The sequence below is a fragment of the Vombatus ursinus genome, unplaced genomic scaffold, assembly GCF_900497805.2.
Source record: "Vombatus ursinus unplaced genomic scaffold, bare-nosed wombat genome assembly UNPS02000580.1, whole genome shotgun sequence".
NCBI classification, from domain to species: domain Eukaryota; kingdom Metazoa; phylum Chordata; class Mammalia; order Diprotodontia; family Vombatidae; genus Vombatus; species Vombatus ursinus.
The window spans coordinates 22108200-22131851 of record NW_020940358.1 but is presented as its reverse complement, the minus strand read 5'-3'; the positions used below and the strand labels follow the sequence as shown (position 1 = coordinate 22131851).

General features: G+C 39.6%; 1 protein-coding gene across 9 annotated transcripts in view; it reads right to left on the bottom strand.

Moving 5' to 3' along the window:
• NFATC2 (nuclear factor of activated T cells 2) overlaps positions 1-23652 on the bottom strand; it is a 204458-nt gene that overhangs the window by 31884 nt on the left and 148922 nt on the right. For 2 of the 9 annotated variants that reach the window (XM_027850814.1, XM_027850823.1), the window contains exon 10: positions 636-723. The exons of the other annotated variants lie outside the window; for them this stretch is intronic. In XM_027850814.1, the coding sequence (XP_027706615.1) occupies positions 680-723 (44 nt within the window). In that variant the 3' untranslated portion in view covers positions 636-679. The remainder of the gene's footprint in view (positions 1-635; positions 724-23652) is intronic. 9 annotated transcript variants of the gene reach the window in all.

The following is a 23652-nucleotide window of genomic DNA, read 5'->3' as shown; positions in this document are numbered from 1 at the left end:
GAAAGCCCTTTTATTGCATGAAGGTTAGCATGGAGACACTAGTTTTCTGAGTCAAAGGGGGTATATATATGGAAATAGGACTCTCAACAGATCCCCACAATGAATCATTGTAATAGAGCTGACAGCATCACCTGAACAGAAAAATGGCAAAGGTCATTTAGGGGCAGCCCTGGTTTCAGTGAAGCCCAGCTTCCCTTTTGTACCTGGCCGAGGGACCTACTCATCTACAGGTTTTTCCCACAGGTAGAAATCCCACTAATAGCCATGGAATTTTCTTGACTGAACATGGAGGACACCGGTGAAATGCATACAAATAGAAGCAGGCCCTCAGCCATAAGCTTCCAATGACAAGAGATGTTTGATTTGCATTTGCAAACAAACATGTGCACAGGTTCTCTTGAGACATGGTAGTTAATGGGTCATGGCAAAGGGTGCCATTTAAAGAAGCATGTATTTCCCAATATCTTATCCCACCACAGTGTTTAACTATAAGCTACATCCCTGAAGATGAAAGGGAAATAATAATAATACAGTATCTTTAATCCATGGGAACACATGGCATGAGGGCCTTTTTGGAGAAAAAAAAAGGTTAAGAAAACACACAGCTGGAGAAAAAGGCAGAAAATGTTGGTTACCTTCAACTTTGAATTCTCGTATCAAAGATCACAGTCATTCTGTTTCATATTATGTTTTGTATCCAGCTAAGGTGTGTATCTATCAGCTCTGAAAAAGATTTGCAAAACCATTTTTGAGAAAAAAAAATCACCTTTGACCTGTTACTTTTGCAACTCATGCTGCATTTTGTATGTTTAATTGGGATCTCTTTAAGCCATGAAGTTTTGCCCAGGCCTGGGATTTCACTGGTTTAGTATTCCTAGCACTTAGCACAGTGCCTGGCACATAGCAGGTGCTTAATAAATATTTATTGGCTGAATGACTGTAGGAGACTTCCTGGGGTAGAAACAACCTCTACTAATGCAGATCAGTGACTATTCTGCAACTTGAGCCTTCTAGAGTTGTTTGGGGGCACTGAGACACCCAAGTACCTAGTCCATGGTCCCATAGATAGTATATGTCAGAGGCAGACTCAATCTAAGTCTTTCTAGTTCCAAGGCCAGTACTCTATCTATTATGCCATGCCTTCTCTCAAGCTATTACAGATCCCAAACAAAACTTAATCACTAGCTATTTTGGAAGCCCAGACTCAGCACCATGTTTGCCTGTTTTGTTTTGTTTTGTTTTGTTTTGCTGGATACATAGAACACAAAAACAATCACTGAGATAAGAGAGTTGCTTTTGAAAGTAATTCACAAAAGATGGAAATTTGGGAGTGTTGATATGACCAGGAGTATGGCTTTATAGAATCTGGTCAAATATGGTAGCACCATCTTTGTAGAACTATGATTTCATGCCATCATAAACTTCTAAATCTGCAAAGGACTTTTGCCCACGTCTTCATTTCATAAACTGGGCAGAGAAGCAATTTGTTCAGTCTCACACTAAGTTTCTCAACATCAGTACCTTAAAGATACATTCTGATACTTGATTAATGCCAATAGAAATAGAAAATCATTTGGGGACCTGCTTACATTTAATTATTCTTGAGAATTCTATGAAGATATGGTAAAAATGGGCCCAGTTTCCTTCTTTATACTGATATAACCACTAAAGTCATGCAAATTCTTAAGACTCGGCATATTTCCTTCCTGTTTTTCACAGATAATATAAACAAGCTCAAAGTTCCTATTTTTCAATACCATGGCAATATAAAAGTATAGAGATAATTTTTTAAAAAGTAATAAAAGGAGTGTTTCCTGATTTAATATCTTTCAAATTTGTACCTCACTTTTTATTGTAATTTTAATCTACAATATATACACATCTTTTCAAAGGTTGGTTCAGAAAAGTATATTTTAATCACATCTTTGAATACATGGTTTAGAGATATTGTCACAATTTGGGCCACAATTTGGCCCAAATATTGTTTGGACTAATTATTGTTGGTAAAGTCACGTAAATCAGAAATTTATTTCAAGGAGAGAAGTAGTGCCTAATACACTGGTCCCTGAAACATTGGTGCCTGCCTTTAAAAAGATCTTCAAGGGGCATGTCTGTGTTATAGATGAGACCAACTTATAATGAGATCTGTGTTTCCAACTATTTCTGCAACTGCATCCCTTTGTATGGAGTCTCCAACATGTACTATTTCTTGTGCTAAGGAATGTATATGGAAAAACTAGTGAGTGCTGCTTACTTATTTTCAGAAAGATGGGGTTGGACTAGGTGATCTCAAAGATCTGTGGTACAATGGAAAGAATCCTACTTTCGGAGTCAAAGGATCTGAGTTTGACTCCCAGATGTGCCCACCTGTATGACCTTGGGGAAGTCACTTAATGCCTCCAAGCCCCAGTTTTCTCACATGTAAAAAGGAGAAGTTGGACTAGATGACCACTAAGGTTCCTTCCAGCTCAAAGTCTATGATGCGATGATGCCTTCCTGCTTTAAATACAAAAATTAGGAGGAAGGCTAAATGACGTCCATGGTCCCTCCAAGCTCCGTATCTACAATCTTATGATCTCAAAATGAGTAGGTGACATTCTTTCTCCTGTCTGTAGTGTATACAAATGCTGTACATCTGTCAGACTGTCTTTAGTGTCCTTATAGCCCGTGACCTAGCACAGAACCTTGCATATAACAGGTGCCCAATAATTATTTGTTGAATTGAACGCATTTATTAAACAAAAACCCCACTGAAGGTTTAAGGATGTGACTTCATTAGACTTATCCTATGTAATTGTAACCAAAATTCTTTAGAAGATTTTACAAGAATGTTAATTACCCATCAGAGGATGTGCCTAATCCCTACACAGAGGTGAAAATTGATGAGGGAGCAGTCTAGCTACCCCTTGACCCCAAAGGAAAACCTACTGTTTATTATCAGACTACTCATGCTTATAACCACCAGAACTTCTCTGCTAAGGTAAGACTTATGCTCAACTGAAAAGAGCTAAAATGAAGAGGATTAGGCCAAATGACTTCTAAGGACCTTTCCAGTTCTGATGCTCTAACATTCTAAGTTCTTTGACATGCTATACTCTAAAGTCCCTCCCAAGTCTAACATTCTGTGTTATTTGAGATTCTACATTCTAAGGTCCCTCCCAGCTCTGACATTCTATTTTCTAAGGACACTCATAGCTTTAACATTCTATGCGCTAAGATCTCTTCTAACTCCGACATTCTATGTTCTAAGGCTACTTCTTCTCTGACATTCTATGATTCCTAAAGGGCAAGAGAGTGTTTATGGCTCTTCATGAACATTTGTGGGTATGTGGTAAGCCAAGATCCTTGCTTTGTCTTTGCTGTTTTTCAGAAATCCAAAGCCCATAGGTCCAATAAAAATGCTGGTATAGTCCCTTTCCCACAGTGTGATGAAGCAATTTCATTGGCAATGTAAGACAGTTAAGAGAGATCTCTAGTGCCCAGTTCTTTTTCTGTCTCACCCTTCCATTAGGCAACCGTCTATAGTACTTTTTTTTTCCAGACACATTTAATTTGACATAAATTTTCAAGTGGAAAAAGTGAAAGGGAAACAATTTACTGAAAGATCTCACAATGAAAACCAGCTCTTTTCATGCAGACAGAAACACAAGAGCCGTTTGATGCTGAAATGACAACACTGCATTTCAAAATTTAATTTAATTTAGCACTTACAAAGTACTTTCTATGTGTAAGGCACTGTGCTAGGTACTAGAGACACAACGACAAAAAACAGTCCCTGTCCTCAAGGAGCTTACATTCTACTGGGATATATAACATGAACAACAGACATAAATATAAGGAGATTTGAGAAGAGGGAGGGCACAAACATCTGAAGGGACAGGGGAGAGCAGATCAAAGAGATTTCACAGAGGAGAGACTTAGGGCGGTCAGGCTTTCAGAAGTTTGATCATTATGGCAAGATGGTTTCAGAGTCTTAGTAGAAAGCAAATGTCCGTGGCAATGTATTATCAACCTGCCTTTGAGCAGATGCAGAAGCATTGCTAAGGCAGAGGGTATCTCGCAAACATTTTCTGTTCCTTGAATAAGACACAACATTTCCTAACTCTGTGCATTTTCACTGCCTATCCTTCATGCCTGGGCTTCTCTCCCTCCTCATCTCTGCCTCTTTGTCTCACTGGCTTCCTTCAAGTCCCAGCTAAAGTGTTACCTTCTACAAGAAACCTTCCTAGTCCTCCTTAATTTCAGCACCTTCCCTCTAAGACTTACATGTATCTTGTTTGGACATAGTTGCTTGTATGTTGCTTCCCTCATTAAATTGTGAGTTCCTTGACAGTAGGGACTGTTTTTGACTTCCTCAGCATTCCCAGCACAGTGTCTGGAGTACAGTAGGTACTTAATAAATGCTTGTTCTTTTGAAGTGGCTTCAACCTGGGGCTACAAAATTTATAGGAAACTTAACTTGGGCCAACTGAGCCAAATATCTTTTTATGCCCCACAACTTTCACAAGTTCTTGTTATCAAAACAAAGTAAAACTACTACAAAGGAAAACAGACATAAGCAATATAAAAGAGGTCTTTGGATCTCTGATTCCTAGGTTTCTAATCTATGTTGTTAAAAAAAAGACTGGATTCAAATCCAGGTCTTCTGACTCCAAGACTAGGTCTCAAGTTACTGACTTAGGGCATAGAATATAGGATGTCAGAGAAGGAAAGAGCCATTCAGCACAAAATGTTAAATCTGAAAGGGGCTTTAGAACCTAGAATAACAGAGCTGAAAGTGACTTGAGAATATAGAAAACCGAATGCTAGAGTTCTTCTCATAGACTAGCTTCTTGAGGACAGAGGCTGACATTTTCCATCTTTGTATCCCCCACAGAATCTTGGTTGTAGTGAAAACTTAATAAATATTGGCTGAATTGAATTGAACCAAAAGGGACCTATGAAATCCTTAATTCTAGGTCCCATATTTTAATCTTCTAATTAGTATTTCCACCTTGGCTGATGCAGTCTGCTGCCACATCAGGGGACTCTGATCTCCCCCCTACCCCTTTCAGGAACTTGAGGAAAAAAGAAAATTAATGTTTGTGCAAAGGGTTTTATTTTTGAGGCACAACTTCCTGCTCAGTTATTGGGTTTGAGTACTTTATCATTGATCCCTCATCAGGAGATTCTATGATAGTCAAAATAAGCAGTGAGCAAAAGGAAGAGCTTAGATCCACTAGCAAGTAGCAAAGAGTCGTGTGGTGGGGGGAAACAGCTTTGGAAGACCCCTTCAGAGAAAGACAGGAAAACACAGCTGGATGGCTCACCATTGAAAAGGGATTTCTGTCATTCTAGGTTTACTATGACACCCAACATGTGATGAAATTTGACATAAGCTAAGAGAAATACTTTGTGGCTGTCATTCTTGTTTTTGTTTTTTGTTGTTTTACTTTGACCAAGAAAATACAAAGGATGCTCCTTGGTTTTCTAGACCAAGGATCTCAAACCCTTATTTGGGCCACATCAAGCCACTTCTACCCTCCCTACCCCAAGTATATTAATTGGCCATTTCTCCTAAGGAATATATAATCAGGTTGTCAAATTTTTGAGAAGAGAAACAAAGCAAAATTTAGGTAGCAGTAGTACAATGGGATGAGTACTCTAAATTTAAAACAAACATACAATTTGAATTTGAGACCACTGCTCTCCATAGAATTGGAGACTAGATCTATGATTTCATTAGTACAGGAAACTCTGGGATAAGAACATTCTTTTCCAGGGAACCTGATCTGCGACCTAAGAGTATTAGGAAGTTGTTGGGGGCGCTGAAAGACTCAGCCCTGGATCACATAGCTAGTATGTAACAACAGAAAGGATTTGAACCCAAGTCTGCCTGGCTCTACGCTTAGTTCTATATCCACTACCCTATGCTTCCACTCATAAAACTCTGCTCTTAATAAATATATATATATAAAAGTACAACTTGCTGGAACAGAGGAAACTGAATTTATTTCACATAAAATGAAGAGCGATGTTATTTCCCTAAATATCCAAACAAGAAATGAGTGCCTATTATCAGACTAAATGGATTTTTGTTAAAGGAGAGACAGAATTGACTGTGTCTGCCCACTCTGAAATCAATCCCAAAGAGAGTAGTAAACACACCTTTCTTTAGATCATACCACCTTGGAAGAACTGAAAACTTACAAGTCCATAGAAATATCTATGAAAACAGTGGCACAAAACCCCTGAAGCTCAGAATAGTGTGCCCTCCACCCTCAAAGCAGAGTTCCACTTTAACAAAGAGTTAAAAGTCAAGAAATAGACTGGAAAATGAGCAAACAACAGAATAAAATTCTGACCATAGAAAGTTACTATAATGAAAAGATTAAAACACACACTCAGAAGAAGATAACAAAGTCAAAGTTCCAACATCCAAAGCCTCTAAGAAAAATATGAATTGGCCATGGAAGAGCTCAAAAAGGATTTAGAAAATAAAGTAAGAGAGAGAGAAGAAAAATTAGAAAGAGAAAGGAGAGCAATGCAAGAATATCATGAAAAATGAGCCAACGGTTTGGTAAAAGAGATAGAAAAAACAGTGAAGAAAATAACACCTTAAAAAACATACTAGGCCAAATGGTAAAAGAGGTACAAAAAGTCAATGAGGAGAAGATTGCCTTGAAAACCAGAATTGACCAAATGGAAAAAGAGCACAAAAATTCATTGAAAGAAAGAAAAACTCCTTAAAAAGTAGAATTGGTCAGATGGAAAAAGAGGTAGAAAAGCTCACTGAAGAAAATAATTTCTTAAAAATTAGAATTGTGCAAATGGGAGCTAATGACTTCATAAGAAATCAAGAAACAATAAAACAAAACCAAAAGAATGAAATATCTCACTGGAAAAGCAACTGACCTGGAAAATAGATCCAGGAAAGATAATTTTAAAATTATTGGACTACCTGAAATCCATCATAAAAAAGGGGGCCTAGACATCATCTTTCAAGAAATTATCAAGGAAAACTGCCCTGATATTCCAGAACCAGAGGGTAAAATAGAAATTCAAAGAATCCACTGATCACTTCTTGAAAGAGACCCCAAAATGAAAACTCTCAGGAATATTATAGCCAAATTCCAGGGCTCCCAGATCAAGGAGAGAATATTGCAAGCAGACAGAAAGAAATAATTCAAGCACTCTGAAGCCACAGTCATAATAAAAAAAGATTTAGCAGCTTCTATATTAAAGGATCAGAGGACTTGGAATATAATATTTCAGAGGGCAAAAGAGTTAGGATTACAACCAAGAATCCCCTACCCAGAAAAATTGAGTATAATCCTTCGGGGAAAAAATGGACATCCAATGAAATAGAGGACTTTCAAGCATTCTTGATGAAAATACCAGAGCTGAATATAAAATCTGACTTTTAAATACAAGACTCAAGAGAAGCATAAAAAGGTAAACTGGAAAGGGAAATCATAAGGTGCTTAATAAGGTTAAACTGTTTACATACCTACATGGGAAGATGATACTTGTAACTCAAAAACTTTCTCATTATTAGGGCAGTTAGGAGTATATATATATATATATATATATATATATAGAGAGAGAGAGAGAGAGAGAGAGAGAGAGAGAGAGAGAGAGAGAGAGATATCTATCTAGCTCTCTCTCTATATATATAGATATATAGATAGATATATACACAGAGAGAGAGAGAGAGAGAGAGGGCACAGGTGTGAGTTGAATATGAAGGGATGATATCTAAAAAAGTAAAATTAAGGGTAAGAAGGAGGAATGCACTGGGAGAAAAGGAAAGGGAGGGGTAGAATGGGGTAAATTATCTCACATAAAAGAGGCAAGAAAATATATAGTAGAGGGGAAGATGGGGGAGGTGAAGGGGGGAGTGAGTAAACCTAACTCTCATCAGAATTGACTCAAAGAGGGAATAACATACACACTTAATTGAGTATAGATATCTATCTTACTCCACAGGAAAGTAGGAAGAGAAGAGGATAAGAGAAGGGGGAGTGGTTATAGAAGGGAGGGCAAATTGAGAGAGGTAGTAGTCAGAAGCAAAACACTGTTGAGGAGGGACAGGGTGAAAGGGGAAAGCAAATAGAATTAATGGTGAGGGGGAATAGGATGGAGGGAAATACATTTAGCGATCGTAACTGTGAAAAAATTTTTGAAGAAAGTTTTTCTGATAAACGCCTCATTTCTCAACTCTTTAGAGAAGTGAGTCAAATTTATTAAAATAGGAGCCATTTCCCAATTGATTAGTGATCAAGAGATATGAACAGTTTTCAGATGAAGTAATCAAAGGTATCTATAACCATATGAAAAAATGCTCAAAATCACTATTGATTGGAGGAATGCAAATTGAAACAATTCTGAGGTACTACCTCATACCTATTAGATTGGCTACTAGGACAAAAAAAGGAGAATGACAAATGTTGGAGGGCATGTGGGGAAAATGAGACATTAATGCACTGTTGGTGGAGTTGTGAACTAATTCAACCATTCATTAGAGCAATTTGGAACTATGCCCAAAAGGCTATAGAACTGTGCATACCCTTTGACCTAGCAATACCACTACTAGGTCTATATCCAAAAAGAGATAAAAAAAGGGGGGGAGAAAGACCTATATGTGTCCAAATATTAATAGCAGCTCTTTTCTGGTGGCAGGGAGTTGGAAATTGGGAGGATGTCCATCAATTGGGGAATGGTTGAACAAATTGTGTTATGTGATTGCGATGGAATACTATTGTACTCTAAGAAATGATGAGCAAGATGCTCTCAGAAAAACCTGGAAAGACTTACATGAGCTGATGCAAAGTGAAATGTACTGTGTGCAAAGTAACAGCAATATTGTAAGATGATCAGCCATGAATGACTTAGCTGTCCTCAGTAATACAAGGATGCAAGACAACTCTGAACAACTTACGATGAAAAACACTATCCATCCCCAGACAAAGAACTGATGGTGTCTGAATACAGATTGAAGCATACTTCGTTTTTACTTTATTTTTCTTGAGAATTCTTTTTCTTGGTCTATGTTTTCTTTCACAACATGACTAATATGGTAATATGTTTTGCATGACTACACATATATAACCTATATTGAATTACTTGCTTTCTCAATGAGGGGAGTGGGGAGAAAGGAAGGGAGAGATTTGTAACTCAAGTTTCGAAAACGAATGTTAAAAATCATTTTACATGAAATAGGGGGAAAATAAAATACTAAGAATTCAATAAGATTGAAAAAAAAGTGATTTACACTGGTCAGTTGTTGGCACTACCCAGAGCAATACTAAGACTAGAAAGCATAGAGGAGACTGTCTTCGCAGAAAACTTAAAAACTGTAACCTAAAGGTCACTGAGTAAAAGGTGTTGTAAACCAAGAATAAAACCTTCTGAGTTATTAGGGTTTTTCCTTTCAATTTTTCTGAAAGGGATGCACTTAGAAAAACCAAACTTGACACTGCCTCTGTTCTTTCTTTCTTTTTTTTTTTTTTTTAGGCAGTTGGGGTTAAGTGACTTGCCCAGGGTCACGCATCTAGTAAGTGTCAAGTGTTTGGTCTGAGGCCGAATTTGAACTCAGGTTCTCCTGACTTCAGGGCCGGTGCTCTATCCACTGCGCCACCTAGCTGCCCCTGCCTCTGTTCTTACAACTTGTTCGGAAATGGATAGTTCAGAATACATGTCACAAGGAGTCAAGGATAGAAGAGAATATGGTCCCCTTGTGGGCCCATCAGGTTCAAAATGGTTCCTAAAAAGCAGCAATAGTGACAGTATTATTTGAATAGTATTATTTGGCCAGTGTTTTCTATCAACAAAGTGAGAATTCTACTTTGTTTTTAATACTGCTCTTATTTCCTACCAAGGGTGCTAGATCAGAGATTAGCTTGCTGGTTAATTACATATGACAGAGAACTGTGCCAAGCACGCTGGATATCTTTAGAGTATCAATTATGAGATCAGTGTATGATTCACTAATTGGTGCCAATATCCTATACCCCTTACCAAGTGAAACAGCTAAACAATCACAGTTACTGCAAACATGAAGTGATCACCCTATGTGACTGAATGTCCTGAATTTCTTGAGAAATCTGTGGAATAAAGGACATTGCACACAGCTACGCAGGCCCAGGAACACAGAAAACAGGTAGGTGGCACAGTGGGAGAGAACACTGGGCTTGGAGTCAGGGAGACCTGGGTTGGAATCCTGACTCAGATATTTACTGTGCCTCAGTTTCCTCATTTATTAAAAATGGGGGATTAGACTTAGCAGTTTCTAAGGTTCCTCTGTGTCCATGACCCCTATGTTTCAGAGCACACTGAAACAGGAAGAGTGCTGGACTTTGGAGTCAAAAGACCTGGACATCAGTCCTAGCTCTGAAGTTTAATAACTTTGTGAGCCTGGGTAGGTCTCTGAAACTCAGTTTTATTGTCTGTTAAATGGGAATAATAATACTTACATTATCTTAGTGTCATAGACTTAGAGCAAGAAGGACTCTTGGAGGCGATCAAGTATAGCATCTTCAATTTTCATTTGAGGAACTTGAAGCTCAGTATTGAAGTGACTTGCCCAAGGTCACACAGGTAGTATCTGAGGCAGGATTAGAACTCAAATTCTCTGTCCTCAAATGCCATGAGGGAACTAGGTGGAACAGTAGGCAGAGCGCTGTGCTTAGAGTCAGGAAAACCCAAGTTCAAACCTGGCCTCAGACTCTTCCTACCTATGTGACCCTAGGCAAGTTGCTTAACTGCTGTCTGCCTCAGTTTCCCCAACTGTAAAATGGGGCTAATAATAACACCTACCTTCCAGAGTTGTTGTGAAGATCAAATGAAATAATATTTGTTAAGTGCTTAGCACATTGTCTGACACATAGTAGGGACTTAATAAATGTTTATTTCCTTCCTTTCTAAAATATAATAACACTGTTGACACAAAGATTTTTTTTTTGAGGTCAGAGAATGCTTCATAAAGTACTATCTAAATGTGTGTTTTTATTATATTTTAAATTGTTTGACGTTGATGCTCCTAAACAAATTATTATAGAGGACTCAGGTATATGATAGATCAAAGTGTAAAGCAGGACTGGACGAAAAAGACTGACTACACATGCTTGGGAAGCTCCGGGAGGGTTATAATAAATGCAGCATTTTGTCCCGAGATTAATGGTTTGGGAAAAGATTGCAATCTAATATTTCACACTTTGCATTATTCCAATTGGGCACAATTAGATTTTGTTGCAGCTCAGCTAAGCCTCCCCTATCTATCACGCAGCGAGCAAGACGCTGGAGACCACAAGGCTTCTAAAATAGCAACGGACAGGCAGAAAGCGCTCTAAACAAACCACAGCCCACTCCCTCATCCTTCTGCGGCTTCATCACAGCCTGGCTTACACCCCCTGCCAAAAGACAAGGCTAGTCACAAGGCAGGAACTTCAAAATACATTTTTAACAAAATGGAAATATCAAAAAAAAAATCAGCAACACTTCTGCTAGACTTTGGAAAGAAATAGAGAAATTGTAGCATAATATAATGGCTCAAAATCAGTCCAAGAACAATCCCTTTTCCTCCTTTTCTAAATTCCATAATTAGAATAGGTCACTTAGAATAACTCATGCAATTTAGACAATTACAAGTATTGATCAAATACTTTCTTTTATTGTTCTCTAATTGTTTCATAGGCAGCTAGGTGGTGCAATAGATAGGCCTGGAGTCAAGGAGACTCAGCTTCCTAAGTTCAAATCTGGCCTCAGACACTTACTAGCTGTGTGACCCTGGGCAAGTCACTTAACCCTGTTTACTTCAGTTCCCTCATCTGTAAAATGAGCTGGAGAAGGAAATGGCAAACCACTCCAGGATCTTTGCCAAGAAAACCCCAAAAGGGGTTACAAAGAGCTGGACATGACTGAAAAACAACTGAACAATAATTGTTTCATGTTGTTAAATCTTGAATCACCCAAAGATTTTAACATCTTCAAAGGTTTTTTTTTTTAAATGATTGAGTTGATCACTCCCAATGCTACCCACCCACAGCCTTTTAGGATCATAGCCTTGGAGTTAGAAGGGTCAGTAGATAGTATCTAGTCCAATCTCCTCATTTTTCAGAGAAAAAAAATGGAAGCCCAGAGAGTTTAAGTGACTTGCTCACTCAAGGTCATATAGGTAGTAAGCGGCAGGGGCAGGATGTTTAATTCAACTCTGCTGGGTCCAAAGTCAGGATTTTTTCCATATCCCACTACTGCCCCTGAGTAAAAATCAGGTGCTCAACAACTGTCAAAGTGAAGGTACCAAAGTACCAATACCAACATCATTCAGCAAGATGTCAGCAAGAGCAAGAAGGACTCTTGGAGGCAATCAAATATAGCATCTTCAATTTTCATTTGAGGAACTTGAAGCTTGACATCTTCCTTTGTCCAACATTCCTCTATATATAGTCTTGCAAATGAGCCTTATGGACCCAGGAGGTCCTCACCTAGAGGCCTTTCTTATTCTGGAGGACACAGGCCTTATGCCAAAAGTACCCGCTTTGTAGAGTCAGCCTAACTGCCCGATGAGAAACATGCACCTGTGGGGTGTGTGATTACACTATAAGACAGATTCTTCATCTAGAAGCTTGTACTTTAAAGATCTTAGACAGGTAGCAACAAGAGTCTGGCTCTAGCCTAACAGGAATGGGTGGAGATAACAGGGGGACCCAGATCTGTAATGTCAAGCCTTCAAAGTCAGAGCAAATTATGCATGCTCTCTTACTAAACTTCTTGGGTTCGTTCCATGGACCCATCCCTTTTACTTTACTTTATTTCATTATAGCTCATAGGGACCCAGGAGGATTTGCCAAAATTGGAACCAGACAATCCTAAGACACATAGTATCTCAGAGTCACCAGATGATGCATCCCAAAAGCCTCCACTTCCAACTAGCACCTTAAATAAAACACCACCTTAAGAGTGATCTAATGCTTTAAAAACTTTCACCCAAGTGCTCTTCCTTCGATCATCTCCTTTGGACACTCACAACCACCTTTAGAGGTAGGTAGGGTAAGTAGGGATCTTTGGTAGATGGAGCTGTTGAGAGTAAGCAGCTCACCTGGAAAATGAAGAGAATTAGAATAGATCTCTAATGTGTGCTCTGGTTTTAGCTCCTGTAGCCTCTAACTTTCCAAAGTCACACAAATAGGGCAGTCAGAACCACTAACTCTGGGTCTTCTGTCTCCCAGGCCTGGCACCTTTTTTGTGAATTTCACATTGTTCCTTAAAAGAAATCACTGAGATGTATGGGTAAAAATGATTGACACATCATCGAATCCATCTCAGTTTCTTCAACATCCCATTTTTAAAAAATCCTATGCTGTTTTCAGATTTAAAATCTTGTCTAGGGATCTGGGTACAAATCAAAAATGAAATTGAATTGAAAACCAAATCAAGTTGATTTAGAGAAAAAATATTCATCCACTCAGAAACAGGGGAACTAGAAAAGGTAACAGCACACTACCCCTTCCTTTTTGCTGTTACTGATTCTTCTTACAAACAACATGCTCATTCCCACCTCCACACCTTGGCTCAGTTTCCTAGGCCAATAACCACACCCACAAAGATGATGCCTTTTATCTAGTGCTTTAAAGTTTGCAAAATACTTTGCATAGCCTTATCTTGTTAGAGCTCAGAATTTCTTTAATGGCCCTTCCTATTTCCTTTTTTTTTCAATCCAAAACCAATATATCTTTCAAGGTCTAATTCAATACCTCCTTCTAATACATATGATCATAGATTTAGAGCTGAAGCACCATAAAGTCCAACCCCCTCATTTTATAGATGAGGAAATTGAGGCAGACATGATTACTTGATAGGACATATCACCTACATCATGCAACTAACATTTAATCATATACAGTCTTGTACTGATTTCTAGTTGTTTAATCTGTTGCTGTTGTTGTTTGGTCATGTCCAACTCTTCATGACCCCATTTGGGGTTTTCTTGGCAAAGATACTAGAGTGGTTTGCCATTTCCTTCTCCAACTCATTTTACAGATGAGGAAACTGAGGCAAACAGGGTATAAAGACTTATCTTCCTGACTCCAAGCCCAGCACTCTATCCACTGTGCCACCTAGCTGCCCCCCACACAACAAATAGCTGTCATTTAATCTACATGTCAGCATATGATGTCCATGAAGACTGTAAACTCCTTGTAAGAGATCATGGCTGAGTTCAAATTCGGCCTCAGATAATTACTAGCTGTGTGACCCTGGGCAAATTGCTTAACCTCAATTGTGTTCAGAGAGAGACAGAAAGAGAAAGAGAGAGAGAGAGAGAGAGAGAGAGAGAGAGAGAGAGAGAGAGAGAGAGATCATGGCTTACTTGTCTCAGTCTTTCCCCATCACCCTCCATGCAACATAGCCCAGAACTGAGCACTGAGCAGGTACTTCATACTTTTTTAGTTAATTTACACTGTATTAAGAAAGAACATCCTGTCCATCTCTTCCAACAAAACACTTTCACTGATATTGATACCTTTTTAGAATTGATTAGGCAAAGGCTGAGGTTTGTCATGTACAATTAAACTCAACCTCTCACCTCCTTCTCCACCTCCTCATCAGGGCCCCTTCTAGCTGCTGCATTGATTGAACCCAGGCTCCTGAATCTCATGACATTTCACTGACACTCTATGAAAAACTAAAGACTTCAGGAAACCAGCCCAGGTCCTGGGCCTCCACTGAGCTAAGAACTCCTTAACCCTCTTACCAGCAAGTTGTCTGAGGTTACGAGAAAAATTACGGGGCAACATCACAAACAGTCGACAACTTTCAAAATGAGTAAGCATCACTGGTTCTGAAATTTTGATTTTAAGTAAGAGGCAAAGGTGATAATCAGTTAGTAGAGGAGTTTCTGTAAGACAGAGACAACAGAATAACTGACCTTCATGTCTACTCACCAAGAATAAACAAAACCTCAACGTGGAGAGACCTCAAAGATGTTCTGCCTCCAAAGAGACCTTCAAAGACAACTTAATTCAATTCCTGCAGAGGAACATCATGCCATTTTTCTCTGACCCTTAAATCCAAGCTCTCTTTTCTTCCTCTCAGGCTCATCCTCTTCTATGAGACTTGATACTGCATTCTATCACAAATTGCTTTTGCAGAAAGGTTTTGATGGTACAGTGTAGATGGCACTAAGTTTTAGTGCCCAAGCGATGGCCATAATGAATAATTCTCTTGGCACTATCTGGGACTCTTTTGTTCTTACAGATTTAAGTAACTGTTACTGGAATATGAATGAGAGGCAGTACAGTATAGTAGATTGGGAACTGGTCACAGAGCCATAGAGACCTGCCTGGCTCAAGTCTTGCCTCCGACACATGCTAGCTTTGTGACCCTGGGTAAATCACTTAGCCTCCCAGGGTTTTAAGCAACTCTCCAAAGACTGTAACTCACAGAGAAGGTGCTGGCCCACATCCATAGAGACAGTTCCTCATCAGAAACTTCCTACCTGGTGATATTCCTGATCCCATACTTAGCCCCATTCTATTTAAATAAGAAACACCACTTTCCTCACTGAATGACTTTACCCAAGGTTCTGACCAATCAAGTAAAACTTTGGACTAAACTAAAATCCCCCAAAAAGCGGGTAAGACAACATCTTAAGGAATTTACACAGGCACAAAAGGAGTCCAGTGCCTTAGTGTGAACACTTAGTATGAAAGAGGGAGAAGGGGACTAGCCCAGGGGAGCGGAGAAGAATGTTTTCTTTTTAAGCTTTTCAGAGTTTCACCAATACAAGCATTATATAGATTAAAATATGGCAGGTAGATTTAAAAGACAGATCGATGGTCGTAACACCTGACCAGTTCTAATGGGTATGTTTTGTCTTGTTGAGTTTTGGGGGGCAGGGGAGAAGAGTTAAAAAGAACAAGAGAAAGATAAGGGACTTAGGGGGTCCATATCCTATGTCGTTTCATACCAGTGCTAGGAAACATACACTTTGCATCATTATAAGACCTAAAACAAAACCAGAGACCAAACAGCTTTCCTGCAAGTCATGGGTTATAAGCACAAACTTTAGGATTCTCTCAAGGATTTGAGGTTATAGCTGGTATTATTCCCTGTCAGAGGTGTATTGCAAAAAAGAATATACAAATATACACATATTAAACAATATATAAACTAATATGTATATATGATATGTGTGTACTCATGTTAAATAATATGTGAACATATGTTTATGTTGTGACACACACATATATTATCAATATACTTATTGTGTATATGTACACACGTGTTTATGTGTACATATAAACATACATATGTTGTTCAGTCGTGGCCAACTCCTCGTGACCCCACGGACCATAGCATACCAGTACTGTCCATTGGGTTTTCTTGGCAAAAATACTGGAGTGGTTTGCTGTGTCCTTCTCCAGTGGATTAAGGCAAACAGAGGTTAAGTGACTTGCCCAGGGTCACATACCTAGTAAGTGTTTGAGGCCAGATTTGAACTTAGGTCTTCCTGACTCCAAGCCCAGCACTCTATCCACTGTACCACCTAGCTACCCCTGAGAGAGGTGTTACAGATGAGGAAAGTAAGGGCCAGAGAGACTGTGACTTGCTTACAGTCATAGTCATACTATTAGTAACCGTTGCAATGGGATTTGAATCTAAGCCCCTTCTGATTCTGAGTTCAACACTTTTTCCCATCATTGTGCAGTAGATTGAGTGCTTGACTAAAATGACCTGAGTTCAATCTTACTTCTGACACTTACTAGCTAGAGGATCTTGAGCTAGTTACTTAAACTCTCTGAGACTGTTTCCTCATCTGCTAAATGGAAATAATAATAGCTGTAGTACATAAGGCAAGTTATTTATTATTTCAAATGAGCTAATGAAGTTGAAGCACATGGCAACCTTTAAAGTGCTATATAAATACCCATTATCTGTTATACCATGCTCCCTCTTGGCCTGGTAACAACTTAAAAATTAGGTAGCCAACAGGCCGGTCATAATTCCACACTTGTCTAGTCTAGGAAGTGATTTAAACATTCATAATTTTAGAATGTGTTAGGAGAGAGAGAACTCTCTATTAACCCTGAGGGTGGTTGGTGATGGAGGACTAAGAATTTCAAGAAGTGAAAGGCCCCATTATGGCCTAATAATAATACTCTCCAGCTCAACGAACGTCCCATTTGTCACAATCATTTGAGGAGACCAAAGGCTGCGCAGATAGACCATTGGGAGTTGCTGACTAGTAGTTAAGTAGGTCATAGCCTTAAGGTTGTTGCTACTTCTCAAACAGCAATCTCTCTTCCTTTCATCACTCTCTATTGCAATCCATCCTACATATAGGTTTCCAAGTTAAACTTCCTACTACACAAATCTGATCTTGTCTCTTCTCTGCTGAATAGCATTCAGTACCTCTCTACAGACTGCCCAATGAAGGCCAAGCCCTCTCAGCTTGGTATTTCCAGTCCTCCACAGTCTGGTCCATCACTGTCCACTATGGTAGAATCTAAGGTCCTTGAGGAACAACTTTAGTTTCCAACTATTTTTCTTCATATTCTCTAGCCTCCATCCCAAATAAGTCCTTTGTGGTTCTCCCAATATACCCCATGCTTACCCACTTCTGTGCCTTGTCTCATCTGTTTCCTGAATGCCCAGCTCTGTCTGTTGAAATGGAGGTTTTACCTCCATTCCTCATTTATGTTCACATATTGTATGGGTTTATCTGTCTACGTGTTTTATCTTCCCTACTTCCTTTGGGTGCAAAGAGTGATTCATATTGATCTTTGCATCCACCCAGAAACTTGTATTGTGCCCGTCATGTGTGTTTGTTGAATGAATGAATAATTTCTTCCTGTTCCATGTCCTCAAGGTGACCAATGAAATGTGGTCAGGCTCTCATATTTAAAAGGGACCTCAGAGGTCATCCAGCCCAAGTTACTTGGAGAATCGGTCATATGAAATATCTAGGTGTTGATGTAGGAATAATAATAATTCACGTATTCATGTTTGCTTTGTAGTGAGCATTTTCAGAGGACATGTTAGACAAGATAGCCACTGAGGGCCCCTTATAACTCTAAAATTCTTGGGATCATCTCTCTAGAGCAGAAAGGAACCTTTCAGGTCATCTGGTCCAACTACTTCATTTTATTTTTAGGAGGCAATTGGGATTACATGAGTTGCCCAGGGTCACACAGCTAGTAAATGTCAAGTGTCTGAGGCCAGATTTGAACTCAGGTCCTCCTGACTCCAAGACTGGCGTCTATGAACTGCGCCACCTAGCTGCCCCCCACCTTCAACTATTTCATTTTACAAAGAAGGAAACTAAGGTCCAGAGAGGTTAAGATACTTGCCCGAGGTTTAAAAAAAAAGTGCAGGACCAAGATTTGAACTCAGATTCTGTGACCATAAGCAAAGAACTCAGAGCTCTTTCCCTGGCCTTCTGGAAATCTGTTTATAAACCACTTACGATAAAAGAGCCCTGTCAATAAAATAAACTTTAAGTGTCTTTTCTGGGGTCACACACCTAATGGTGTCAGAACCAGGGTACAGAAGGCCTCTCCTAATTCTTAAGTCTAATCTTGGCACTGCACCCTTCCACACTGGGAATTTTCTCCAGCTCTTGTAGGTACAAGCAGCAGATGCTCTCATTGTCAAGCCAGCTGGAAACCATAGAGATTTCTCAAATCCAAGCTCCACCAACTCCTACATCCTTTTCTTCCTTTTCTAGCCTGACCCCTAAATGCTCAGCCACAATTTAGCATTTATTCCAGGTTAAGGCTAGGGAAAGGAGATGCGCAAATAGACACAAGTGAGCGAATGGTCCCTCATGGTTACAAATCTTTGGGGCTTCGGTTTGGTGGTAACAGGGAGTTCCCAATTGAAAAATAAAGCTATTAGAAATCTACCTCTGAATGCTTATCTGATCCTTTCCCACATGTGTTTTACTATATTTCATTTTCTGCAAAGCAGATATGCAAAGCATATCTTCACAGTCAATGAATAAGAAATCACAGGAGCCGAATATTGCCATTAATGGTGAATACACAGTGCCTGATCAGAAGGGTCTTGGCCAGATCCAAAAGGGAAGGATCATTTGTCACGTAACCAACAAAGATTTAAGGACAGGAGCCTCTGTATCTAAATTATTATTCCCTTATATAGGACCATATACTCAGACCTAGGAAGGACCTTAAAGGTCATCTAATCCAAAGTTTCTCATTTTACAGATGAGAGGACTGAAGCCCACAGAACTTAAGTGAGTTGTCCAAATCACATGGGTAGGGACAGGGGTAAGATTTTAATTGAATTTAAGTCCTCTACTCTTTCCATTATGCCACTCTTTTTTGCATCTAGTAGGTCTAAATAGAGAAACAAGGAAATTAACAAGGAATTTCTTCTCCATTGGGCATACATCTCCATTCTGTACCCAAAATACTGACTGACTAGTGCTTTAAGTCTTCTGTTAATGACTATTCCTAAAAGCACTTCTGCATACCAGCAATTTTGACTAGTATGTGTCTGTCATGGCAGATCCTTCCAAGAACCGTACATGAGCTCAGACATGGAAGAGTGTATCTTTGCATGTTTTCAATACCCCTAGGCATGTTCTAGGGCTGGTGAGTTCAATTGCTTCAAGGGGACTGCTAATGAGGTGGCAAGTTCAATACACCCAAGGGGCTCAAAGTTTGCCCTCTCTTCTAGTATGTGGGTCTATGTATGAGTATTCTAGCAAACACAATGAAGAACTTTTAGTAGATTCATGAATCTGTGCTTCCTCTAGAGTTTTACTGAAAGGCAGCTAAAAAAAAAAAAGCTTAGGAAAGCCCTGTGATCCATGGTCATACTGATTACAAGTGCCAGTATGTAAAAAATATTGACTGAACCTTGTCTTCTAATAAGAACATGAATAGGTCTGAAATTATGATACACCTATAGAAAGTCAAATGCATAAAATCTGAATTACATATAGTATTTGAAAAAGCAGCTTGATGTGGTGGACATAGCACTGGCCTTGGAATCAGGTAGACCTGAGTTTATATCCCAGAACAATGAATGACCTCAAACCATTCATGGCCACTAAAGCCCGTCTCTTTCACTAACACTCTATAGCTATGAATTAAGGAATATCACAATTTCAGAAGAATCAAAATCAATGGAAGAATACATGGTGAGCCTAAAAAGGTTGCAGTGTGATACCAAAGACAACTTTGTGTGCAAATAATGGAAGCTAAGACTAGGAAGGTCAGTTGGTGTGATATCATGATGAGTCTTGTCTGCTTCAAATGAGGGCTTCTGAGTTTATTCTGGAGTCAGTGAGGATTCATGGAAGGTTTTTGAAAAGGGGGAAGGCATAATCAGAGCTAGGCTTTAGGAAGGTTAATTTGGCAGTGAGTTTTACGGTAGATTGGAAGTGAGTGAAGATTGGAGGCCAGGAAAACAGTCTAGAGACTACTAAAATAGTTCAGATAAGAGGTAATAAAGGCCTGAACTAGGATAGTGTTTATGGGGAAAGAAAAGATTGAACAGAGATGGTGTGGCTGTAGCACAGGGGTTCTTAACTTTTTTGTGTGTCCACCCCTTGGACCAGTGGGTGAAGCCTACTGAATAATGTTTTTAAATGCATGAAAACAAAATATATAGCATTGTAAAGGTAACCAATTATATTGAAATAAAGTTGTGATTTTTTTTTCCTCCATCTAAGTTCACAGACCCTTTGACATCTATCTGTGGATCCTTGGCCCTAGAATTTTGATAGTGTAGCAACTGATTGGATATGGAGGAGGAAGAAGAAGAAATCAAAACTGACTTTAAGGGTTTTGAACCTAAGGGACTGAAAGAAAGGTGATATCATTCACGGAAATAAGCAAGTATGGAGAAGAGTGACTGCAGTGTTTAAGAGGCAGTATAGCATAGCAGATAGGGTATAGTTGGAGTAATGAAGACCTGAGTTCAAATCCTACCTCAAACACTAACTCCATAACTGTGGACAATTCATTTAATATCTCTGTGCCTCAGTTTCGTCATACATAAAATAAAGGGGTTAGTTGAAGTTGATAGCCTCTCACTCTAAATCTATGACTCCCACATTCCTCCTTGGACCTGGTGAAGAGTTACCCGAGAATTTAACCTTGTTGGGGCTCTCCTAGACTGACTTGGTAAAGACTCTCAGAATAGTGGGGTTAGTGAAGCAAGGGGCTTGACATTCAATGGAAAAAGAGCATAGCCTAAGGGAATTTCTGTGTCGATTATGGGCAAAGTAAGATGCAAATTGGCACTTACTAATATTGGGTCGATTATCATATAAATCCATACAGCACAGCCTCTGACAGAGCATGAAAGCAGTGATTAAAGGGACATTGGGTTCCTCTTTCCCCTAAAAGGAGTGGGAGGGTAGTCAGAGGTAAAGGAGAGAGAGTCACATTCCAAACTTTTCTGGGCATGAATTTCTCAGCACACTAGAAGCTTGAAAGCAGGACGTTGGTTTCTGTTTTCCATTCCCAGAAACAGCAGAGCCTGTTACCAAAGCTGAAATCTGGCTGTCCTATGGGTTAGCAGAGAAGAGAAGGAGAGCTGCTTGCAGAGTCGGGAGCCTGAAAACACCACTCTTGTTTATAGAGGGAAACCCAGCCTGTCAGGCCAGATGGATTCCTGGGCTAATCCCTTCATGCTTCATGCTTTCCACCAGCCTGGGCCACTGAGGAAGGCTATCTTTAGGAGGAGGGGTGTGTTTGGAAGGGAACAGCTGGAAAGAGGAGGACATTTGTGCCAGCTTGGCTGTATTGCTAGGGTGGAAAGAAGAGAAGGTTTTCCTTGGGTCCCCCCTGAAAAATTAGAGTGTCCTCGTCCAAAGAAAGCCTGGGCCAAGCACAATAAACAACAACAACAACAAGAAAAAAAAAGGAGGGAGATGGCTTTCCCCAACTCTTCGGGCAGCCACATTCAGCTCTGCTCTGCTCTGAGATGGATTTCACAATGGTTTCCATAGAACTTGCCTTTGCTATCATAACAAAGCTGATGGAGACAGTCAAACGCCGGGGCAAGCACTGGTTTCTGAAGACAAGAAAATAAATTTTCTAGTTGATCCACTGGCCAACACATTTTTGACTGGGTGCCATAGATGGGGACTCCCCAGACAATGGGAGCATCTGCCTTTGGGCAAATGCTACAGATCTGTAACATTTTACAGAAAAAAAAAATCAAGCAAATAATAGATTAAGTGCCTACTGTGGACAAAAAAGTCATATACATAGTAAGTGGCAGAATCAGGATTTGATCTCAGGTACTCTAATTCCAAACTCAGGGTCCTTCCCACGCTGTCTCTCCTTTTACCGGAAGCCCAGTAAATGGGAGTGATTTGGCAGGATCACACAGGCAATTAATAATTAACAGCACAGTGGAAATATGAAGCCTTGTCTTCTGACACTGGTAACCAAATCTGTGTAATTTCTGGATGAACTGAATTAGTTTCACAGAAGCTCATCATTAGAAAGCTGATCACCAGGTGATAAATACTTTTGTATCTAACAACTCTCAAAAACCATTTCTTAATGTGTGGAGAAGTTGATAAAATCACAAATATTTTGAAAAATGGAAGAAATATTATTATGATATGTACTTTAAACATAGTAGGCATTAGTAAATGTGAATGAATGAATGAATGAACAGACGAATGAATGAACAAATGAATGAATGAATGAATGCTGATCTGGTGGCAGAGACACCTTTCTAGTGAGCTAATGCACAGACTAGACTATTGAACCCAACTGCAAAGTTTAATTCTAGAGGACTGAAATTACTGCTTTTGCTCTATTTCTAAGTAGGCAGAGAATATAGTCGTTCTTTCTCTCTCTCTCTCTCTCTCTCTCTCTCTCTCTCCCTCTCTCCCCCCCCCCCCCCCCCCTTCCCCCCTCCCCTCTCTGTCTCTGTCTATCTCTCTGTCTCTGTCTGTCTCCATTTTCCTCCTTGTCTCTCTGCAGGGGAGTTAGACTTCCTCAGCTCTTTCAAATAACATGAGTCACTTGGGGATGCCAGGGCCAAAACACCAGTGACTTTCCTACTCTTTTACTTGCCTGATGTTTGAATCAATTCATTCATGATGAGGAGTGGAGTTCTTTTTGATTGCAGAGGAAGGGCACAGTGGGCCTAGAAGAGAAGTTCTGAGGAATAATTACAAGTTCTTCTCAAGGTTATATTGCTTCTTTCTGATACCTTCTCTAGAATTCTCTGAGTTGGAAGGGACTTCACAAATCTTCTTCCTCCTCCATCCTCTTCCTATGCCCATCCATACTTGATCAGAATCCCCTCTAGACTATACCTGACAAGTGGCCATCTACCAGAAGCCCTCTGGTGGCTATCCCTCAATTTCCCAATGCAGGCCGTTTCACTTTTGGTTAGGGCTAAACTACAAAAAATTAAAGTCTACCTTTCCACAATTTCAAACCATTGCTATATATTCTGCCTTCTTGTGCCCAGTAAAATAGATCTAATCTTGCTACCATATGACAGCTCTTCAAATATTTGAAGACACCTGTCATGTCCACCTTTAGACTTCTCCAGTCTAAACATTCCCTTCTCCTTTAACCAATTCTTATACATCTACAGTTCCTTCACCATCCTGGTCATCTTCCTCTGAATGTGCTCCACTTTGTCAACGTCCTTTTTGGGTCTTAGATT